Genomic DNA, 21,232 nt, shown 5'->3' on the forward strand with positions numbered 1-21,232 from the left:
CAAATTGGGATTCCTAAAGTGGGATGGCTCCAGCATGTTTCAGGAAGGGCCAAGGGTGGTTAATTTGAAAAGACATCAACTAGAAAAGTTTAGCCTAAACACAACAATCCCCAGACTTTCCAAGCTTTTAATCGCCACATGACTGATGCTTTTTTAGAACAGGAGGTAGCAATTATGTGGACTGTGCTGTGAATCACTTTTAAAGGGAATGTTCATAGCAGCAATTAGCAACTGAAAATACCAAATTTACTATCATGCCCTGAAGGCAAATTGATCTGCCAGGAGAAACCTCCTGCCCTCATTAAAGTACAAGGGATGGATAGCTCTGTACTTTTGGCCTCGCCATGATTTGGCTACACTGTGAGTGAGAAGAAATATGATATATTCCCATAGGAATTTGAAGGGGAGGGATGTTATTATTATTATTTTCTAAGTGAGAATTGTGAGAATTAAGATGTTACTAAGAAGAACACAGTGATCTCACTAATATATTTTATTTGGGATACGACTCTGGATGTCCGGATGATTCTCTCGGAATCTTTTGCAATCCGGGATTCTCCTCATGAACTTACCTTCAAAGCAAATCTTTTTTTTTTCTGCCCATGCTTCGGTTTTAGGTAAGATTATTACTAGCTATTAAATATTCATCAGCCCAATGAAGAAGGAATACACACTGTCACTCTGTTGCTTGCTTTTAAAGTCAAAAAGTGTTTTTACCTGCTATATGAATTATTGCCAAAATAAGAAAAAACTCTGCTTTAGGGAGTGTAGGGAGAGAATTTGTTGGAGACTTCCAGTATGAAACTTGAAATTTGGAAGAGTCAATGTGGTGACCAAATCTGTAATTCTGAAATTTGTGCCAGAGGAGATGTTGACATGGAATGTCTATGTATACCTGACTTGTAGGGTGAAATACATACCATACTCATAGCCAAAAAGTGACGCCACCAGAGAGCTACCACGGGTAGAGATCTCTGAAGAGTCAAGGAATCAAACTGGCTAATGATAGCTGCTCCTGGTGATGACAAGTATTTCACCAGAACTGTCTGAGCAAACCTGGGCAACTGACAGTAACAAATCCATGATCCTTCCCCTAACAGTGTACACATCAGAGATTACATCAACCACAGTATGCACTCTCTCATAAAAAAGAAGTATTAATCATGATTATTTCTGTTGTCAACTTGAACTCTACTTTTGGACGTGAGGAAGAGAGGACCTGATGGCAGGTTGTACCAGTATAAGAAGAGGGTCTTATAAGTAATCACATATTAATATATACCATGAAAAGATTTCTTCTGGTAGTCTTGTTCTTCCCATGGCTATAAAAGAGAAAACATGAAGAGGACTCTGAAAGACATGGTACAAAGAGAATGGACCAAAGAAAGAGATTTGTTTTCATGATGGGTTGTCAGCTTGTGAATTATGTTAAACTCTAGAAAAGTTACTAAACCACGCAGAGGAAGTATGTGTTCTTTTGATATCTTGTGGTCTGACCTGTTCTTCCTGTTCAGATTGGTTTGGCTGGGATGGAGCTAATGCTCTTTGTAGCAGTGTGATTCTGTGCTTCAGATTTGTGGCTAAGACACAAATTGGTGACACACCAATGTCTTAGCCATGTCTGAACAGTGCTTACACAGCCTGAAGGCCTTCTCTGTTTCTCTCTGTGCCCTACAAGTGAGGAGTCTGAGGGTGGGCAAGAAACCGGGAGGGGACACATCTGGAAAAAATGACCCAAACTGACCAAAGAGATATTCCATGCTTTCTGATGCTGTGCTCAGCAATAAAAAATGGAGGGGGAAGTTTTTCCAAAGTAACTATGGCTTGGGGACTCATCAGGCATCAGTCTGCTGGTGGAAGATGGAGAGTGATTACCTTTGCATCACTTTGTTGTTGTTGTTTTGGTTTGGTTTGGTTTTCTTCACTTGTTTAACTGTTTTTATCTTGGTCCACAAGTTTTTCTCACTTTAACCTTTCCTATTCTCCATCCTGCTGATGAGAGGAGTGAGCAAGGACCTGGTGTGTGCTTAGGTACTAGTTGGGATTAACTGACCACACTATCTGACGTGATCTGCTGTATTCCCTGTTTGCATTGTTATCCTTTCATTTATTTATTTATTTTTCCTTTGAAGGACCTCTATTTTACTTGCAGCTGAAGAGCTTGTCCTGTTTGAATGTCATCTGTTAACTTGACCTATCAGTACAGAAAAATGGCTTCAGGAAATGTGGATACAGTTCAGAGACCAATGGAACTTGGAACCAGAAAACTGAAAAACATTTCAAATTTATTCTTGATGTTGTTCTCCTCTACCACCAGTTGTGTTCTCAGCAGCATAAATCTGTCTGAACATACTGCAGATGCAATGGCATCTTGAAATACGGTTTACAGAAGTCAAAATGTGGTCAGGCCATTTTACATGATTTTGGGTTCCCATGCATGCTATCAAGCTGTTGCAGTCTTCTCTAGGGCATCTCAGCATACATCTTCAGTCTACTGGAACTGAGGAGCTTAGCCTACTGAAACTGAGAAGCTTACTGTTTGGCCATGAAATCTTTCAGATTCATTCATCTATTGCTGCACTTAAAAAGTTAGCCTGCTTACTGTGAAGTCATTCATGTACGTGACTTCATGTTGAATGACCAGTGCTAATGTACAAATGAGTAGATGAGTAAGAAGTCATGCAAAGCAACCCAACACATTTGACCTATATCCTTTAGTTTGATGTGTCTCATTCTTCTGATGCTCATTTTCTCATTAATTCATAATGTCTTGTAACCTTTTTAAGAAACATGCAAGAAAAGGCAAACCTTGAATAAAGTAAAAAAAATATGGCTGTGTTGTTTTCTGTTTCGTTTCTCTCTTTTTACTGTAAAATGTTTTTTTATTATTATTTTTTTTATTTTTATTTTTTTTTAGGAACTATAAACTGTAGGAAATTACTCACAGGAAAGGTGCTTTTGAAATTCTGCCTTACAAGAAGAAATATCATTGCATGTAAAAAGGGAAATTATTGTTAACAGAAAAAGATGATTTAGAAGGATTTGGCAAATATATCATTCTTCTGCTACACTTCACATCATGCTATTTGACATCATTATGGAAAATTTTTGCCTGTAAAAACTTACAGCAGAACTCCAAGTTCTGTGTTGATATGCTACAGATACCACACTGCAGCAGGTGTCCCTTTGGTTTAAAATGATGTTTTTGTCTTCCATAGTAGAACATTTGAGTTGTTAATAAAAGATCTGTGTTCTGGATGATGGTCTGTCCCAGGACATACTATGCAACAAAAACAAAACAACCTTTACTTCATCAGGTTCAGAAATCAGCTTCACCTCCTTTCCACTTAAACATTATATATAGAAAGCTCTATAATAATATCCAAATTATAATAACCAAAATATTTCTACTGATAAAAGAATGTTTAGGAAAAAACTAGAAATGAGAATATCTGCTTTTCACTTTTCCCAGTAATACATCAACTTTTATTATATATTTATTTATTTATTTTTAATAATATTTTATATGAACATATTTTGGTTTGTGAAGAATATTTTCATGATATTTCTTTGAGGATTCCTAGCCTGCTTTGTAGAATATCATGACAGGGTTAAAGTTGGAGAGGTTCTAAATTTAATTTCAGAGTCACAGTTCCTTAGGTGTCACACTGCAAGAAAATATCTATGTACAGTTAGAAAGGAAAACAGGAAAACTTCAGCATGATAGATTAGCCATTACACTTGCATATATTTAATGTCAAGGCATGGGATTCTTGAGTTGTTCTATGTCTTCACATTTTGATGATGTTTCAGGTCTATTAGTCAATAAACACCCAGCCATTGCCTCATTATTACCTGGCAATCAGTAGATATATTCCCTGGTGTACAGTCATAGGAATACATACTTTAATGCTGGATATGGCACTACTGGCTTTACATTCAAATATATTACTTGGATTATTAATTAAAATGTTTTAATAACTAAGGAGCCTAGTTTTCTATACTGACCTAAGTGCAGGTTGTGAGTATATAACTAGAGATTAGATAACAATTACTGAAATATCTGTGAGCAAATATAGATCATAACCCATCTATGTAAGCTCTGGATTTAATAATTATTCACCAGCTATTCAATAATTGACATCATATTCCTGTCTTTACTGCATTATAGTACATTGTTTTTGTTTGTTTTTTGATTTAGAACAAACTACAGTAGAAAGTATTTTTCATGAAAATAAAATAAATGCCAATACACACAGAACCTATTTCTTCCAAAGGGAGAGAATATTCTATTATTTAAGTATCTTCTCGTGTTCACATTGGGGCTGGAATACTCTGATACCACGTGGTAATTATAGCGACTTCTTCATCAGGCCAATGATTTGTTCTAGTATTCTGCCCCTCACTTCCTATACTCAGAGGAAAAAATAATCCAAGCAAACAACAGCTGTGTGAGAAAAAGAAGAGGAAGTGAAACAAATTCTTTGGTGGTTGAGGATTCAAAATTGTGTACTGCGGTCAAACGAAGGTTTGCAGTAGCTCTCAGATCTGACAGTGTCTGTTGTACAGAAATATTGTGACAGACAGCCCGCTCTGGAATATGAATTTCTCTGATGAGACCACTCTCATTTTTCTGGATTTCCTGGGGATGGAAGGAAAGAGGCAAAATAAAATTATAGTTTCTCTTTTTAAATAAATTGGGAGCCACAAAAATTCAGATAGCACTGTAAGTTTTGGATATGTTTTAGTCAAATTTCTTGTTGTCTGGATGAGTAACTAGTCATCTCAGAAAAAGTCATGAACAGAAGAGAAGCCCTCTGAGAGAGGAGAAGATGGATTTTACATCCTTTCTCAGTTAAAGAGATTTTTTCCCCCGATTTATCTGTAAAATCAGGCTGACATGTAGTTAGAGAAGTAAGGCTAGGAAACCTTGTCCCATGAGATTGAGCTTTCTGGATCATCCTAACTCCCATGTTGCTTGAGGGATCTTCAGCATTACTTTATTTTTTATTGCATCAAAAATACCCTTCTGTAGCATTACCTGTTAAGCACTGGTATATTACTGAGATGCAAAAATGTTTGTTTGTTTGTTTTTGTTTTGTTTTGTTTTGTTTTCCACTGAAGAACATTTAACTCTTTTAGAACAATGGTAAATGATTATTAAACATCTCTTGGACAGTTGCTTGCAGTTACAGCCTAAGAGACGGGCTTTCATAATTCAAGTACTCTCTTTCAGTTCCAATAGATAAACTGTAGATAAGCTATGATAAGCTCACGGTGGTGTGTGTTGGCTCTGTATTTCAGCTGTGCTTAACTCTCAGAATCTCAGAGGTGACACCAACCAGAAATAGTGCAGAAGGGGGACTTACATTAATGGTTTTAATCACAACTATTTGATCTGCCTCCTTGGCTGCTTTCTCTGCAGTTTTGACAGTTTCGTTGTTCCAGTCAACAAAGTCCATGGCCATCATTCCTTCCACTGCACTGAGGAGGGAGTAAGGGGAAATGGGGAAGTAGAGAAGACAATCAGTGAGGAGAAAGGGGAAAAAGAAGAGATTTTTAAGGTGATGGAGTTGATAAATTCCTGCAACAAGGCAATTCAACTTGACAGATCCAGATATGTGGGTATATCTTCCCTAAGACCATTTCATTTACATTCTCTTTTCTATTTACCATTCTTGATAGCTACATTTTGCTCTGCTACCTCCAGAAACATGCTGACTCAGGACTCACTCTGAGGCCTCCTGCTTGAGTACATGCGCAACATACAAAATGTCAGGGTAGCCCATACAGCTGGAGATGTTGTTACGAGGGTAGTAGAAGAGGAATGAGAGACACATCTCATTCATGGTGCTTGGCCCAGCCTGCAAAGACATAAGGATGACTCAGAGGCCTACTGAGATTCAAAGGGGAGACAGTTTCTCCTCAGGAAAGCACTCTTGTTTACATATCATGCAGATTGTGTGTGGTGAAAAAAGAAGAATCTGATTGTCAGTTAAAACTGAAGAATCCTCCCAGCAGTTCAATAAATAGGCTGCTCTGTAATTTTATAACTTAAACTTACTTATTTTGTCTTTCAAGAAGACTACCGTATTTGTCTTTCAATCTAGGGGATCTTAAAGTCTGAAACTTTGCAAAGTTCTTCTGAAACATTAAGGGAAATATCTGATATATCTATAATATTTGATCTCTACATTGTATGTGCTCTGAAATAAGTCAGTTATGAAGCTAGAGTATGTCAATAATTGCTTATGTGCTGTGTTCTGCAGAAGTGTACAGGTATAATTAAACTAGTGGTTGAGATCTGAACAAGAAAAGTTAAAAAGAATTACTTTATATTTTGAGAAGTCTAAATAAGATCCAACTGCCAGATTAATTCACTTTCTGTATTTGACCCAAACTGTCCACTAAATAAAGTTGTTCAGTGATTGAAAAACAACTTGGCTGCAAGTTTCTCTACTTGCATATGACTTTTTGGACAAGGGTTAGCTTGTATGGTATTAGGTGCAAGACATCTTTGGGATCTGCTCATAAGCCTAGAGTAGGAGGGTCTTAATGGTGAGCTACTCTACAGCCACAGCACAACCTTGCAAGGCATGCCTCGGTACGTCTGATGTTGTGTCTAGCACTAAAAGCATTTGACAGTGCCATATTAAATTTGCCCAAAGGATGTTAATGGGGCTAAACTAGTTTTAAAAACAATGGAAAAATGGTAGGTAGAAAAAGAAACTTACAAAAGTAATCCCTGACCGATCCAGTGTCTGAAAGTTACATTCGACCAGGATTTCATCCCCCTAGAGAACACAGTAGGTCATTCCATCAGAGCTGTACAGACAGACCACAGACAACAACCACATGCAGGAAAGAGGCCAAAGTCTGAAGTGGAATGAAGGACAGAATATGTAAACATATTCTAGCATCTCTGATGCATGCCATCTCCCCAGCTTGCTCCCCCACAGCTACATTCCAGAAGAGGAATGAACGAACGTACTGGTTTGATTACAAGGATTTCCTTCATGTCCCGAATCTCCTGCAAGGTGAAGTCATACTTGTTGTCCTCACAGATGATCCCCAGCTGTTTTTCATTCCTGGCAAAGATGTACAAGGGGAGATGGTTATAATGTTTGCAGAGGGGAGTGTGAAATAACTGATTCCCGCATGAAATAAATGGAGCCAAGGAAAATCCCATCCAGACATCATGCTTGATCTCTTTTTTACATAACTTATACAACACATTTTTAGTGACGGTCCCAAACATTTTGTGTGTCCCAAACACACAATTCAAAAATTTTTTTTTCCTAAAATTTTCTGGGATCCCAGAATTAAGAACTCCAATACCTGTAATATAAAGCACCAAAAGAAAGATTCTCTGACCCTAGCACACTAGAGCTGGCAAGCTCTGTAGACCCTCCCTTGCAGGTGCATCAAAAATAAATTAATTTGATATTTCTATACTGATATTTTAATTTTTATTTGTTATCTCTAAACTGGTTTATGTTACATCTCCTTAGGTGGTCTTTGCTCAGCTTGAGCATTGTTAATCCATCAACATTACAAGTCGTTAGATCTTGCTGAGTACTTCCAAAATGATAAGAATGAAGATGCTTTGTCACATAACGCACAGTTTATGTGTATCACGCGACTCACATTAAGAGAAGGAGCCCCAAACTACTGCTATAATTTGAAACAACATAGCTTTACCTTCCTCACTTTTACTTGCTATGGCTGCTTTGGCACATAAGGATATTTTGAAACTAAACACCTAAAAAGGAGAGAGACCTGTGCTACCAAAGCCCTGAGTCAAAGGCTCCAGAAAAATAAAGCTACCTTTCAGAGAAAAACTTTCAGCCAGGGACAACCACAGAAAGTCCCTAAATTGTTATCAAGAATAATCACAATCTGCTATAATTTAGCAAGACCAACTTCCAAATAGGCTGAGGGCTCCACTAATTAGACAAATAACTGAGAACAACATAGTCATCCTACAGGGGAAATCCCAGAAAAAAATAATCACCCCCCACAGCTCACTGTGACTGAATCAGATCTGTTCAGAAATTGTTTCAACACTTGACTTTCTGTTTTGGAACTTGTGCTTGAGGTGATTTCAGGGCATGGTTCTAACATGGTAAAATCTGTAAGAGTCATTTCTCATATATATGTTCATCCTAAGTGAACTGAACAAATAGGGTAAGGAGTAATGGTTTTAAACTAAAAGAAGTTAGATTTAGATTATATATAAGGAAGAAATTATTCAGTATGAGAGTGGTGAGGCACTGGAACAGGTTGCCCAGAGAGGTTGTTGATGTCCAATTCCTGGAAGTGTTTACGGTCAGGTTGGATGGGGTTTTGATCAACCTGGTCTAGTGGGAGGTGTTTCTGCCCATGGCAGGGGCGTAGGAACTGGATGATCTTTAGGGTCTCTTCCAACCCAAATTGTTCTATGATCCTATGAACTCTCTAGACAGAGAGGTCTGGGAATTTAGTGTGAGAGCACAGCCACGTAAAGACCAAGCAATGCCAAAACTTCTTAGCATTCCAATGGGACCCACATCACATCCCAGATGCATCAGTGATGCTGTATAGACAGAGAACTTCACCTTGAAGCTGTCACGGTGAGCACTCTAATATTATAATGTTGCTGGAATCACAGAATCACAGAATTTCTAGGTTGGAAGAGACCTCAAGATCATCGAGTCCAACCTCTGACCTAACGCTAACAGTCCCCACTAAACCATATCCCTAAGCTCTACATCTAAACGTCTTTTGAAGACTTCCAGGGATGGTGACTCCACCACTTCCCTGGGCAGCCTGTTCCAGTGCCTCACAACCCTTTCAGTGAAGAAGTTCTTCCTAACATCTAACCTAAAACTCCCCTGGCTCAACTTAAGCCCATTCCCCCTCGTCCTGTCACCAGGCACATGGGAGAACAGGCCAACCCCCACCTCGCTACAGCCTCCCTTGAGGTACCCATAGAGAGCGATAAGGTCGCCCCTGAGCCTCCTCTTCTCCAGGCTGAACAAGCCCAGCTCCCTCAGCCGCTCCTCGTAGGACTTGTTCTCCAGGCCCCTCACCAGCTTCGTCGCCCTTCTCTGCACCCGCTCAAGCACCTCCATGTCCTTCTTGTAGCGAGGGGCCCAAAACTGAGCACAGTACTCGAGATGCGGCCTCACCAGAGCTGAGTACAGGGGGACGATCACCTCCCTAGCCCTGCTGGTCACACTGTTAATGTCTTGAGCTACACCCATATGGCTAAGCAGCATAGGGTCACGGGTTGTTCTCAGGCTAAATAGTCTAAGTCTAAGTGCCTGACTACCTGTAAAGTCTGAAACATGATGGTCATACTGGGTTGTTCTGAAATTAGAAACCTAAGGAAGAGAAAGCGTTCATACCTATGCTACCAAGCACTTGGACCTCTGTTACGTCTTTTTGGCCTAAAGCACAACTTTTTTCTTCCCTCCCCCTTCAGTTTATTTATTTATTTATAAATTTAAATTGGTAGAAGTAGTGTTGAAACAATATGTTGCAGACCATGATTTGCTATTTTCAGAGCCTAAAGTGAGAGTTCACGCCTCATGGCTTGTGGTGTGATCAGACAGTGCATAGGGGAGATGAAATCTTTAGAGTGGGAGGGTGGTAAAGGAAACCAAACCCACTAGAATTTTGCCTATACAGCCCACGGGAACTGGTACATGCAAGCCACAGAAACGCAACTATATAGCCTTGGGGTGAGTCTGGCAAGCAGGTCCAGACATTTCAGAGCACCTTGTTGCAGCTGACCAGTGTAGAAGAGCAGCAGTGCAGTGCTTGAACTCACTGCCTGGGGCTATTTTGTTTGACAGGACATGCAGTCCTACTCTTTCACTCTTCACTGAACTTCTTTTCAGAGCTAGTTGTTGGCACTACAGTTCAGGCTCTATGGAGTCTCCTGCACCTTCAGAATGGAAATGACCCCAGGAGCAGGATTCTTGCCTGCTCTGACCCAAGAGTCAGTGACTGAGCCCATGGCAAGGGCAAGAATATGTCTCTTACCTGTATTGGGCAACCTTCACTCCTCTGCCAGCCAGATGAGTGTGAAGCAAGTAGGCAAAGACGTGCAGATCTGGAACTGGTGTCCCATTCATCTGCAGTCCAAAAAAAAGTGGGTCATGTCTTACAGTCAGAGCTTTGCAATACACATTCAAGCCTGTCCATCAAGTCAAAAGCTTGACTGAACCTCTCTAAACTTAGCATTTAAAAAAACAAACAAACAAACAAACAAACAACAAGGTTTAGCTTGTCTCCTCATGTAGGTTGTTACTGTAGAAAGGTTCTGGTGAGCCTTTCTGAAAATTTCACTTTAGGTACTTTATAATAGGTGTCTGAGTCTGTGATTTCTCAAGCTGGGTACTGTAAGTATATTTATATATAAGACTGAACAATCAATGGGCTATTAAGAGAATGACCAAAGTGTAAACCAGAAAAGTTTCAAAGAGAATCGTAATAATTGGTGAGAAGAAGAAAACCAAGGTTACCTCAGAGCTCATATGAAGGAGCAAACCTCTTATAGGATGTGCAGTTAAAATCATAAAACTTTTAAAATTGTAAAAATGTAAAATCACTCAATTAAAAGTAAAATTTATGGGATGTTGTAAGTGGATTGTGGGAATGTGCAAAATACGTTATGGGATGTTTAGGGAAATTTTCAAAGGTAGGGAAATAGTAACAAATGTAGGACAACGGGGAGAGGAAGGAAAGAGTCCAAATTTACTTAAGTAGAGTTAAGGTCAGTGTACTAGGCTGGCCAAGCCTGGTACTTGACCTCTGCAGTCTATATATACTAACTTGTTACACTCTATTGCTAATTATTTTCTGTGTGAGTGTGCCTTCTGTACTACACATACGTAAGACCCAAGGTCCCTGCAAGACACTGCATAAAAGGGGCCTAGGTCTGGGCACAGATGCTGGAAGGACTTACAGTGTGAACCAGAAATTGGAGTGACCCAGTAGTACGAGTACCGGTGAAAGCTGCATGAGAGTATGTACGTGTTTCTCTAGTGAATTTTAACCTTGATTTGCCAGATAGCAGGAACAGGACTGGGTCATTTGTGTGCTCACAAGGGTACCCCCATGTCTGTGCTCACCCATGGGGTGCCCATAAAGGTACTGTACTCCTGTCTATGTTGATCTGTTGGCGGCCAGCTGAGACCACTCTCTGGTCATGTGCGTTTGGGTGGGTGGGGTGGAGTGGAGGATGTCTGTATTTTTGGAGTTTGCCCCCAGCCTCAGCTGGGATTAGGAGCAGTGAAAGGGGAATCTAGTAGTCCTGGAGGTGGTAAATCCTCTGGATCCCACAGTCCACTGGAATTGACTGTTTTAAGCAACCCCATGGCAGTTTTTAGAGGGATGTGAGCTCTCTGCCCTAGAGGTATCTTCTTGACCTGAGAGACTGTACCACTTCCTCCCAGCCCAGCACGCGCCTTCCTGCACCAGTACCACATGCCTGTGGTAGGACAAAATTCTCACATGTAGTGGAACAGACTCCCTTGGGGTCTTGGGGAGCTTTACATTCTTTGTTTACACACACACACACACACCCCATTCACTTAGATGATGTGAATGGTTACTTGAGCCATGATTTTGACATGCTTGCACAGCTCTGCCAATGCTCTTGGGCCAAACCCTGGGTCTCTTCCGAGCAGTTTTGCTAGAAAATTATTCATTTTGCAACATGCAGAAATGAAAGGCAAGATGGCACCCTGCACCAAATGGCTTTTGGACATGTCTAGAGCAAGATGAAAGACCAAAGTGAGAAAGATCAAAAAAAAATCAAGAAGGATTTAATGTCTTTCCCCCACACTCACTTCATCAAACTGGCTTGAATTGCAAAGGCCATAAGATCTGTAGGATTCTGCTCCAGGAGGAATGAAATGCACAGGGAAGGTGAAGATGCCTGTTTGCAGTATCCCCACATCATACTTTCGTACCTCTGGTGTATAGTAGATTCGTACCCCTGAGCTGTCGATCAAACCTTTAAAATAAAAATAACCACTCCTTCAGCAATGACTCTAGAAACATCTCTGGTTTACATGACCCATTTCCATAGTTTTCCATCCATTCTGTGCATGTCTGAATCCTCACCTTTCTCAGCTCCCAGGTCCACATCCCCAGTCCCCTCAATACCCAGATAGTCACTGCTTGACTCTCAGCACCTCTCAGTTTCCTCTTACTGTCTGAAGGTTGTACTGATCAATACATGGAAGAATTTCACTCAGTAACTGGTTCTTAATTGGTATGTAGGTGAGGTCTGAGACTACTATCCTGCTGCTGTTCTTTGTCAGGCAACTACCCAACATTACCCACCTGATACCAAGTCAAAATTGCTGTAATGGATTTCCAGTCGGACATACTGAGGGTCCCAAGGTGTTCCGATGGAATATGCAGCATCATCTGGAAATTGATAAGACTTGTGGAGAAATAAAGTTACATGAAGTAATGAGTAATTTTAACTCTTCTCTCTCTTTTTATTTTTTATTTTTTTTCTGTTTTTGGACAGAGTCAAAATATGGAAACTTAGAAAAATAAAGTTTTGATTTTCTTGCATCTGTGAATATTGAATATTTTTTTAGACTTCATTAAAAAGCAAAATGTTGTCAAAAATTATTCCTGTTCTAATTATTTTTTTCTTCTGAATTGCAATAAGGAAGGCTTTTCAAAATTTATTTTTCCATTATTCTTTTGCTTGGTTTCATTTTTATTTTGTTACTATATTTTATAGGATATTTATATAAAGTATAAATTCTTGCATTGAGTTTCACATCAGCATTGGCACTGCATAATTTGAAATCTAAATAAAATTAATGTGTTTTGTCTAAAATTCATCTCCTACATCTTTTCCTCCCTATGTACATCCATACCATAGAACCACAAAATACATTTTGCTCTGAGAAGTGAAGTAACCATCACAATATAGATGCTATAATTTGTGTAACCCTGGGTATTAACTAAACCATTCATCCATTGCACCAGTTTCACTGAACTTTTAATTTTATTATGCTGAAAAACAAGTGGAGCCAGTAGGAATGAAGGCAGCGAGTAGTTACACTCCTTTCTCTTATGCAAGATTAGTCCAAGGAGAGTTTTGTTACATTAATGTCAACATTATCAAAAGGTCAGAATTAAAGCCTTACTATTTGACATATAATAACTGTTCAATGCCTGTATGATAATAACATGCACATACACTCCATGTATCAACAGCTATGTAGAAATCAACATCTTCAACTGATGCCACAGATGACTTGAGTGAGAATAAAATGAGAGACCTCCAATTTGACTGGCTCTGCAGGACAGTGAGGTGTTACTGGATAAGATGACAAAAAGGGTTACCACTATTCACAACAAGAAATAAGGAAGGGAATGACAGACTCACCTCTCCTCCAACAGCCCAGCCCACAACCACCTGAGAGCACAGGGCAAAATCTGGATTGGCTCCATAGCAGTCATCTATGCCACTTGGTAAAACGCTGGCATTGCCACAGGCGTAAACCAGAATATGATGAACTAAAGTTATGTTGTGGGGAGTTATTACAGGCTCAAACTGTAAGCAAGATAAAGAGACAAAAAAAAAAAAAAAAAAAAAAAAAAGTTATTTTCATTCCTAAAATATTTATTTCTCAAGCAACAAGGAAGAACAGCTAACCACAGCTTGGGGGAACAGAAAGTCAGATTCACAAGATGAATGGCAAACTAGATGATGGTTTATCTACTAATTTCAATACACATCCAGCAGAGTCCATGTTTTTCGGAATTTAATTGCATTTTCCTCTAAAGCACGTTTCTTTAATCAGAATTATAGGGATGTCTATTTGCCCTACTATTTTGGGCAGTGGGATTCCAGACTAGAAATATAACTAGTTTACCTCATGAACCACTTTACTGGCTGAATAGCAAGATAAAGAACCTTGACCTTGGATGCTTAATCTAGGTTCACTGTAACTTGCTGACCCCTCAGTTGTGCCAACACAACTATAATCAAGATAGTTTAAAATAAACCTGCAAATAACCTGGATCTGTTTATGAATCATTGAAGTTTTATTAGTACCAGTGAGATCAGGCCTCAAAATCCTGATGTTACCACCAGAACTGACTAAAACTCATGAGTTTGTTTTGTCGGCTTGTCTTTTTGTCCTTTAAATTCTCACTTTTCCAGTCCATGTAAATTCTTCGTTCTGAAATTCTACATTAATACATTGGAACATCTCTTTTTTAAACCTTCAAAACCTACAAAATTAAAAAAGGTTGTGTGACATTAAAGAAAAATTATCTTAATTTGAGAATTAATCTAGGTTTGGTAAATTCATGATCTTTTCTTTTCGTATCCAATCTTGAAACTGCTTCAAGTGTTAATTTTGCCTTTTATATAGATATGCTTAGAAATTTCCAAGAACAAAAGGAAAAGTCCTCGAATTTATTTCAAATACAGAAAATTCTGCAGGCTCCCTTTGCTCTCAAAGATACTGATAGGTAACTTGGCCTGAGTTCATTACACTGAGAGAATCAGACTTGTAGGAAGATTTCTTCAGGTGTGATGTACATAAAGACAAAGATAATTCCAAGGTTAGAAATGAGGCAGAGAATCTTTTTACGCAATCCAGACAAATTAACTGGCTCATCCCAATGGCAGTGAAGGACACATGGAATGCTCCCTGATTTATGCTAAAAATGCTGTAAGGGACAGACTTGCAAGCATAATTGAAGGAACAAGTCTGTTCTGTCCTGTTTTTTCCCCAGTTTACCTTGTAGATATGGTGTTTCTGCTTAACCCTGGGCAGTGGAAGAAAAGTACAGGCATATTTGGTTTCTTCAATGGGAACAGCAAACTGTAAAAGAAGCAGACACACAAGTCACCTGAAGATTCCTCTGGCAACACAATAACATGTGCAGGAAAGTGGAGAAGCCAAAAGAAGGCTGTGCAAAGAGAACAAAAAAAACAGAACTGGACCCTGTTCCTCCAGTCAGGATGGAGAGAAAGGTGATGCAGTTAGCAAGAGACTAATGGGGTTCTGGTAGCAATCAGTGAAATGATTCTTGAATGAAGGTTCAAGAAGATAAAACTCCATTCTGGTGAAGAGAAAATACAGTGATCAGCACCACCAAGTCTTAACAATTAACCTGTTCAATCAATAATTTTTAATTCCTGTATGTCTAGAGTCTCAAGCACAGCACATACATATATCATTTCTTTTCTGAGTAAGTCTGTCCTCCTCCTCTAACACATCCCAGGTAGCCTGCTCCAGCATTCCAGTTCACCTATCCACAACTCTGAGCAAGCACAGCTTAGACATTGAGCCTGGGAGCTAACTTTTTTGTCCAATACTTACGTTGTCCAGCCTCAGGTCATAGGTGAAGAATATTTTAGGGTCAGTTGAGTTGGATGGACTTCTGTATCTCATCAAGAAAAGAGATTTAGAAAATTTTTGGCCCTTAAAGAGTTGTACTGTGTCATCGGTGCCAAATGCAGTAATGAGACGTGCTGTGTCCATCTGTAATAAGAGTGTTTCATTGGAAAATCTTAATTCATTCCCATCAACGATAAACATGTAATTCACCCACACCATCTGCATTATACTGCTGCACACATATTAAAATCCAATACAATACTAACCATCTGCAGTTAAAAGTCACCTGTATTATAAACGTGAATGTTTGGTATGTAGATTACACATGGGCAATCGGGCAACATATCAGAACACACAACAGAAACTAATCACTATAACACATAAAATTTGCCTTGTCCAGGCACAAAAACAATATATACATATATTTGTATATTTGTGCGTGTATATGTATCTATATATATATATACACACACACTTTTTTTTTTCCTTACAAATAAAGGGTGCTGGCTTCAGAAACTTTTACTAAGAATTGCTACAAGACTTAACAAAAAATGCTAACAAAACTGTAGTACCATGATTCTCCATTAGCAGCTAACACTGAGCATACATTCCTGCCTGGATCTGCCCCACCATGCAAGAACAGCAGTAGCCTTGGAAGTCTGAACATTCTTACCATTTAGAATGGGATTATATTCCTTCCAATTAGTGAAGGTAATTAGGAAGGTCTGTCACTTCAAAGGAATGTAACTATTTTTTTGAGCGTGTATTTGAACTCTGGAAAAATGTTGAATATACACTTACCTCTGGACAAACATTTTTGCGTAGCCTAAACTTGTATTCAAGCTTAAGAAAACACTGAGACTTACATCATCACAATTATTTGATGGAAAACATTGTAAGAAAATATAAAACATATCAATGGGTGAAATGGGCATTATAAATGTGGCCATATGATACCATATTTTTCTTCATATTCCTGTAACTTTACTGTTGTGAGAAAATCTTGTTATTCTCAGATCTTATCCAGAGAAACTGGGACTACAGTGGGACACGAGAGCAGTTTGGTTTGGTTTGTTGTTTGACCAGTCCCCTTCCTTACTGTGATATCCAAGTCATTTGAGTCACACGTCCGGAGGTGGCGCTTGAACAGCATGGTGGTAGAGGTTTCGTTCTCTGTCACTGACAGCAGTTGGTAGTCCTGGCTATCATCTTCCTCAAGGGCTGCATCATCTACCACATGAAAATCCTGGAAAAGGAAGAGTGGTAGAAGCCATAGAGAGGAGAAAACTTCCTACACTCCAGGAAGCCATGTTTCTAATTACTGTTGGTGGTACCTGAATAATCTAAGTCTATCTTTCACCAAAAAATCTCCCCCACTTTCACCACCGATTTCCACAAATAAATCAAAGATAACTCCCATCCAGTCCTGCTACATCCAGCTTCTCAAGGGAAGAGAAGCCCCTGGTGTCCCATTGCCCAGAGGATGGCCTGGATAGGATGGGTCCTAGAGGATCTTCCCTACTCCCTGACAGAGGGTGTCTCCTCCTGCATACCAGGGTATTTTAGCACATTTGGCTAAGTTACACAGGAACTGGGAGGTAAAGCAAGCCCTGCTGAAAAACAGGGGTAGTTTAGATATGAAATATTTGGGGCATACCAAAGCTTCTAAGATCACAATTTAAAGATAAGTATTTTGCAAGTGAAGTACTTTGAAAAAATATGTAAAATTAAATATATCATAAAAAAAAAAAAAAAAAAAAAAAAAAAAAAGAGAGAGAGAGAGAAAAGCAGTGAACAGCTGTAACAACAACAAACAGAAATCCAACATTTTTTGGGGTAGTTTTCCCACCCATTGGTCATTATTCAGATAATGAGTTTGGCATGGTTGAAGTAAAAAAGGGGATTAAAACAAAAACCAAGGATACAAGAAACAGGATTAAGGGAAGAACACAAAGAGAAAGCTCCACATAAATGCCATTTATGTTAACTAGCAAATTTTTCCACAGTCTGTTTCATGGGTTCAGGAGAAATGACACACATCCTACAACACATGTAGATTTTTGTGTTCAGTAATGTGCTTGCTTACTATAATGTCTCCAGATTTAAATCATTGGGACATATTTTCTTACATGTAGTAAAGCTGATAAAAAGTAGGATGTCTGTGGGACTGAAGTGATTTTCTAATTTAAGCAAAGAATTCCAGCTACCAAGGCAGAGAAACTATGAAAATGTTAAATATTTAATCTGAATATTATGGAAAGTTTAATATTAATAATTTTGAAACTGAATACTTCAATTTCTTATTTTAGGGTGTACATTTTAGGAGTTGTTAAATGCTTTCATTTTACCCTAAATTATTATTATTATTGTAATTACTCTTAAACAAAGTACAAGCAACAGTTTCTTCTAAGTTGTCCATATTATTTCCCTCCTGTAGTTTCATTTACCCCCATAATTCATTGTGTCACAATCAAAAGAAGATTTAAAACTCAGTATTACAAGAGCAGTTTTGCAAACAACTAGACTATAAGTAAAGCTAGCTACCTCACCTCCTCCAAAGTTCACTGACTTTAGAAAATGTAGACACATTTCATGCAAAACACATTTTGCTGTTATGTGAATAGGTAAAATAAAATGTCTGAGCAAACTAAAACCACTTTGAATTGCAAATATTTAATCGGTGTACCTTCTTCTTTTCCTGTGTCTGGATAATACTAAACTATTTCTCTTTCAAACAAACAAACACAGCGTTTTTGCATTTAGCACCCTAATGGGTATTTTCTTCATCTGCAGTTCAGCTGCCTTAACATCAGGCATCTAACCTTAGTTATTGCCTTTACAGTCAATGGAAAAAATCATCAAGCCCCAAGGGTGTTCTATCCTATTCCTACTGGAGCATTTAACACTGTCAGGAAGAAGCCACCTGTGGAGGTGAACACATCTCTCCACTTACTCCAGAAGAAACTCAGAAAGCTAGTTCAATCCAGATGACTGCCTCTCTAACAACTTTACTTTGGTAGGAGGACTCCCATTCACAATACTCAGGTCAAAGCTAGGCTCCAAGGAGGTCTCTTCCACTTTGCAAAGCTAGGCCACAATTCTGATAGGCTATGAGCTCCTACACAAAATCAAGACAGCTGAATGCATAAATGGCAGGGAAATGTGAAAAGCTGTTCTCCTCCCCATCCGCTCAACATCTGTAGTAAACAAACCATAATTTTCTTGAATTTTATTTAACCTTTGAAAAAGTTAAAAACCTTTGAAAGTGAGGAAAAACAGAGGAATTTCACATCAGAATCCTGTCTGAAGTAACTCTCCCAGCAGCCTTTTCTACTTTCACGGTAGGTGACTGCTTTGATCAAATCTAATTGGTTATAGCTGTGGTTTTGACTCACAGATGGGATCAGTTTATTTGCCTAACAACAACATCTAGTGCCATCTGGGATATCATAGTGTATGTGAGGTAGCTGCATGGGGATAGCAGCCATGATACAGGACCTGCAGAAGACCTGGGACCTTTTGGACTCTTTCAGTCAGAGGCTACTATAGCATCTAAAATGGTCCCAGATAGCTAGCTTTAGTCGGTTAAGCCCATATGCTCTCAAGACAACACACTGATAACGTGGCCCTTGGCAAAGAGGGGTGCAGAAGAAGACTTTTCAGAAGGCTTTTCAACTTACAGAGAAGTAGATGCTGCCATTAGGGAAGACACCTCCAATCACAATGTCAGATCCAGGCAACTCTCCATGAGGGCTGAATCCAAACGCCACCCAGCCAGTTGTGTGAACCTGCAGCTCAAAAGTCATCATCTCCTGTTCATCATGGTCCCAACGAAGGTATACCATGTTTAAAGGATCCAGGTAGACAGAGAAACGTAAGAGTGGAGGTGCAGGCTGACCAGAACAAAACCATGTGAGGAACAAGAGGAAGAACATGCCCTTTATTCTTGAGAAGGGAACAGACATTATCCACAGGACTGCTGCAATTTCTGTGTTCTGTTGATACCCTGAGCAGCTATTCTGCTGTGAGGGGCCCATCTTATATGGAATTACGTGAGGCTGGCCTGTTGCCAGAAAGGGGAAGTGGAAACCAGCTGTTTTATATCCAATTTAACATTTAAGAAAGATCAACATCTTACGTAATATGTCCTGGCACCCTGCCTCTGTGAAACCATACTAGTCCATCCCATGTACATATTACAACATTTTAAAGAGCTGGTTTGTACCACACAGCCAAAAAAAAAAAAAAAAAAAGTTTTTGTTTTACCCAGTACTCCTTAGAATAGGTGAATGATGCCTCTTTTCACGAACGAAAAAGGACTCTTCTGACTACGTGTCTTTCCTTGCAAATGCTGAAATGAACCCTGACTGTGCTACCTTATTGCCTGGTACAATAATTATTGGAAAGTTTGTGGGGAAGAGGCTGGTGAGCTTTAGTTCCTAGTTTATCAGAGGAAGCTATGGTGAAGCTATATAAAGAAGCTATCCTGCAGTAGCAATGTAAAGAAGCTATCCTGCAGTAGCAATCTGGACTGGGGCTATATGGACAAAAGGCCCTATCATAGAATCATAAAATTGTATGGGTTAAAAGCAAACTAAGGTCCCTTAAAGATCATCCAGTTCTAGCCCCCCTGCCATTAGTAGAGACATCTTCCACTAGATCAGGCTCCTCAAAGCCCCATCTAACCTGAACACTTCCAGGGTGAAGACTTACACAACTTCTCTGGGCAACCTGTCCCAGTTCCTCGTCACCCTCATAGTGAGGAATTTCTTCCTTATATTTAATCTAAATCTACTCCTTCAGTTTAAAAACATTACTGGTCACTTGTCCTATCACTACACTCCTTTGGCAGAGAGTCCCTCCCTACCTTTCTTGTGAGCCCCCTTTTAAGTACTGGAAGGCCACAATAAGGTATCCCCAGAGACTTCTCTTCTCTAGGTTAAACAACCCAAACCCTCTCAGCCTCTCTTCACAGGAGAGGTGCTCCAGCCCTTTTATCATCCTTGTGGCCCTCCTCTTGACTTGGTCCAACAGGTCCACGTCCTTCTTGTGCAGGGACGCCCAGAGCTGAATGCAGTACTCCAGGTGGGGTCTCATGAGAGTAGAGTAGAAGGGGAGAATCACATCCCTCAACCTGCTGGGAATGTTTATTTTGATGCAACCTAGGATAAATTGGTCTTCTGGGCTGCAAGAGAACATTGTTGGCTCATGCAGAGTTTTTCACCCACCAGAACCCCCAAGTCCTTCCCTACAGGACTTCTCTTAACCCATTCATCACCCAGTCTGTACTGATGATTGGGATTGCCCTGACCCAGGTGCAGGACATTGTATTTGGCCTTGTTGAACTTCATGAGATTCACATGGGCCCACTTTTCAAGTCTATCAAGGTTCCTCTGGATGGCATCCCTTCCCTTTGTAGTATCATCCGCAGCGTTCAGCTTGGTGTCATCTGAAAACTTGCTAAAATGCACTAAATCCCACTGTCCATGTCACTGATGGAAACATTAAACAGTACCGGTCCTAGTACAGACACCTAAGGGATACCACTTCTCAGAGTTCTTCACCTTCATATTGAACCATTGACTGCAGCTCCTTGAGTATAACCCTCCAGCCAATTCTTTATTCACTGAATAATCCATCCATCAAATCCTTTTCTCTCCAATTTACAGTCAAGGGTGTTCGGTGGGACCATATCAAAAACTTTGCACAAGTTAATGTAGATGACAGCCATTGTTCTTGTCCACCAATGTTGTCATTCTGTCTTAGAAGGCCACCAAATTAGTCAAACCTGACTAGCCCTTTGTGAAGCCATGTTGGCTATCTCCACTCACCTCCCTGTCTTTCATGTATCTTAA

At 39.5% G+C, this 21,232-nt stretch overlaps 1 protein-coding gene across 6 annotated transcripts; it reads right to left on the bottom strand.

Annotated features, from left to right (window-relative positions):
- Positions 1 to 3,475: 3,475 nt before the first annotated feature.
- Positions 3,476 to 19,560, bottom strand: LOC311431185 (putative DBH-like monooxygenase protein 2). 6 transcript variants are annotated; one of them, XM_084508483.1, is made up of 14 exons: positions 19,276 to 19,345; positions 19,058 to 19,165; positions 16,477 to 16,623; positions 15,360 to 15,521; positions 14,775 to 14,858; positions 13,409 to 13,576; positions 12,340 to 12,442; positions 11,841 to 12,007; positions 10,030 to 10,121; positions 6,992 to 7,088; positions 6,735 to 6,794; positions 5,734 to 5,864; positions 5,370 to 5,484; positions 3,476 to 4,642 (listed from the first exon to the last, which is right to left on the bottom strand). In XM_084508483.1, the coding sequence occupies exons 3-14, from the start codon at positions 16,528 to 16,530 to the stop codon at positions 4,403 to 4,405; spliced, it is 1,473 nt and encodes a 490-aa protein (XP_084364609.1). In that variant the 5' UTR covers positions 16,531 to 16,623; positions 19,058 to 19,165; positions 19,276 to 19,345; the 3' UTR covers positions 3,476 to 4,402. The 6 variants fall into 6 exon arrangements, 5 of the variants coding, with proteins under 5 accessions (XP_084364609.1, XP_084364608.1, XP_084364611.1 ...); XM_084508482.1 differs by having other exon boundaries at positions 19,058 to 19,560; XM_084508485.1 differs by lacking the exons at positions 19,058 to 19,165; positions 19,276 to 19,345 and adding an exon at positions 18,331 to 18,584.
- Positions 19,561 to 21,232: the final 1,672 nt, after the last annotated feature.

This window comes from Aythya ferina, assembly GCF_964211825.1.
Source record: "Aythya ferina genome assembly, chromosome: 1".
Classification (NCBI taxonomy): Eukaryota; Metazoa; Chordata; class Aves; order Anseriformes; family Anatidae; genus Aythya; species Aythya ferina.

Bases quoted from the DNA above. Each gene is read 5' to 3' on its own strand.
- LOC311431185 (XM_084508482.1), bottom strand. From the start codon at position 19,414: ATGGGCCCCTCACAGCAGAATAGCTGCTCAGGGTATCAACAGAACACA. The intron at 14,859-15,359 runs GTAAGTATTGGA...CTTCTTTTACAG, and splicing joins ATGACCTGAGGCTGGACAAC to TTTGCTGTTCCCATTGAAGA. The intron at 13,577-14,774 runs GTAAACTGGGGA...TCTTGCTTACAG, and splicing joins AGAAACACCATATCTACAAG to TTTGAGCCTGTAATAACTCC.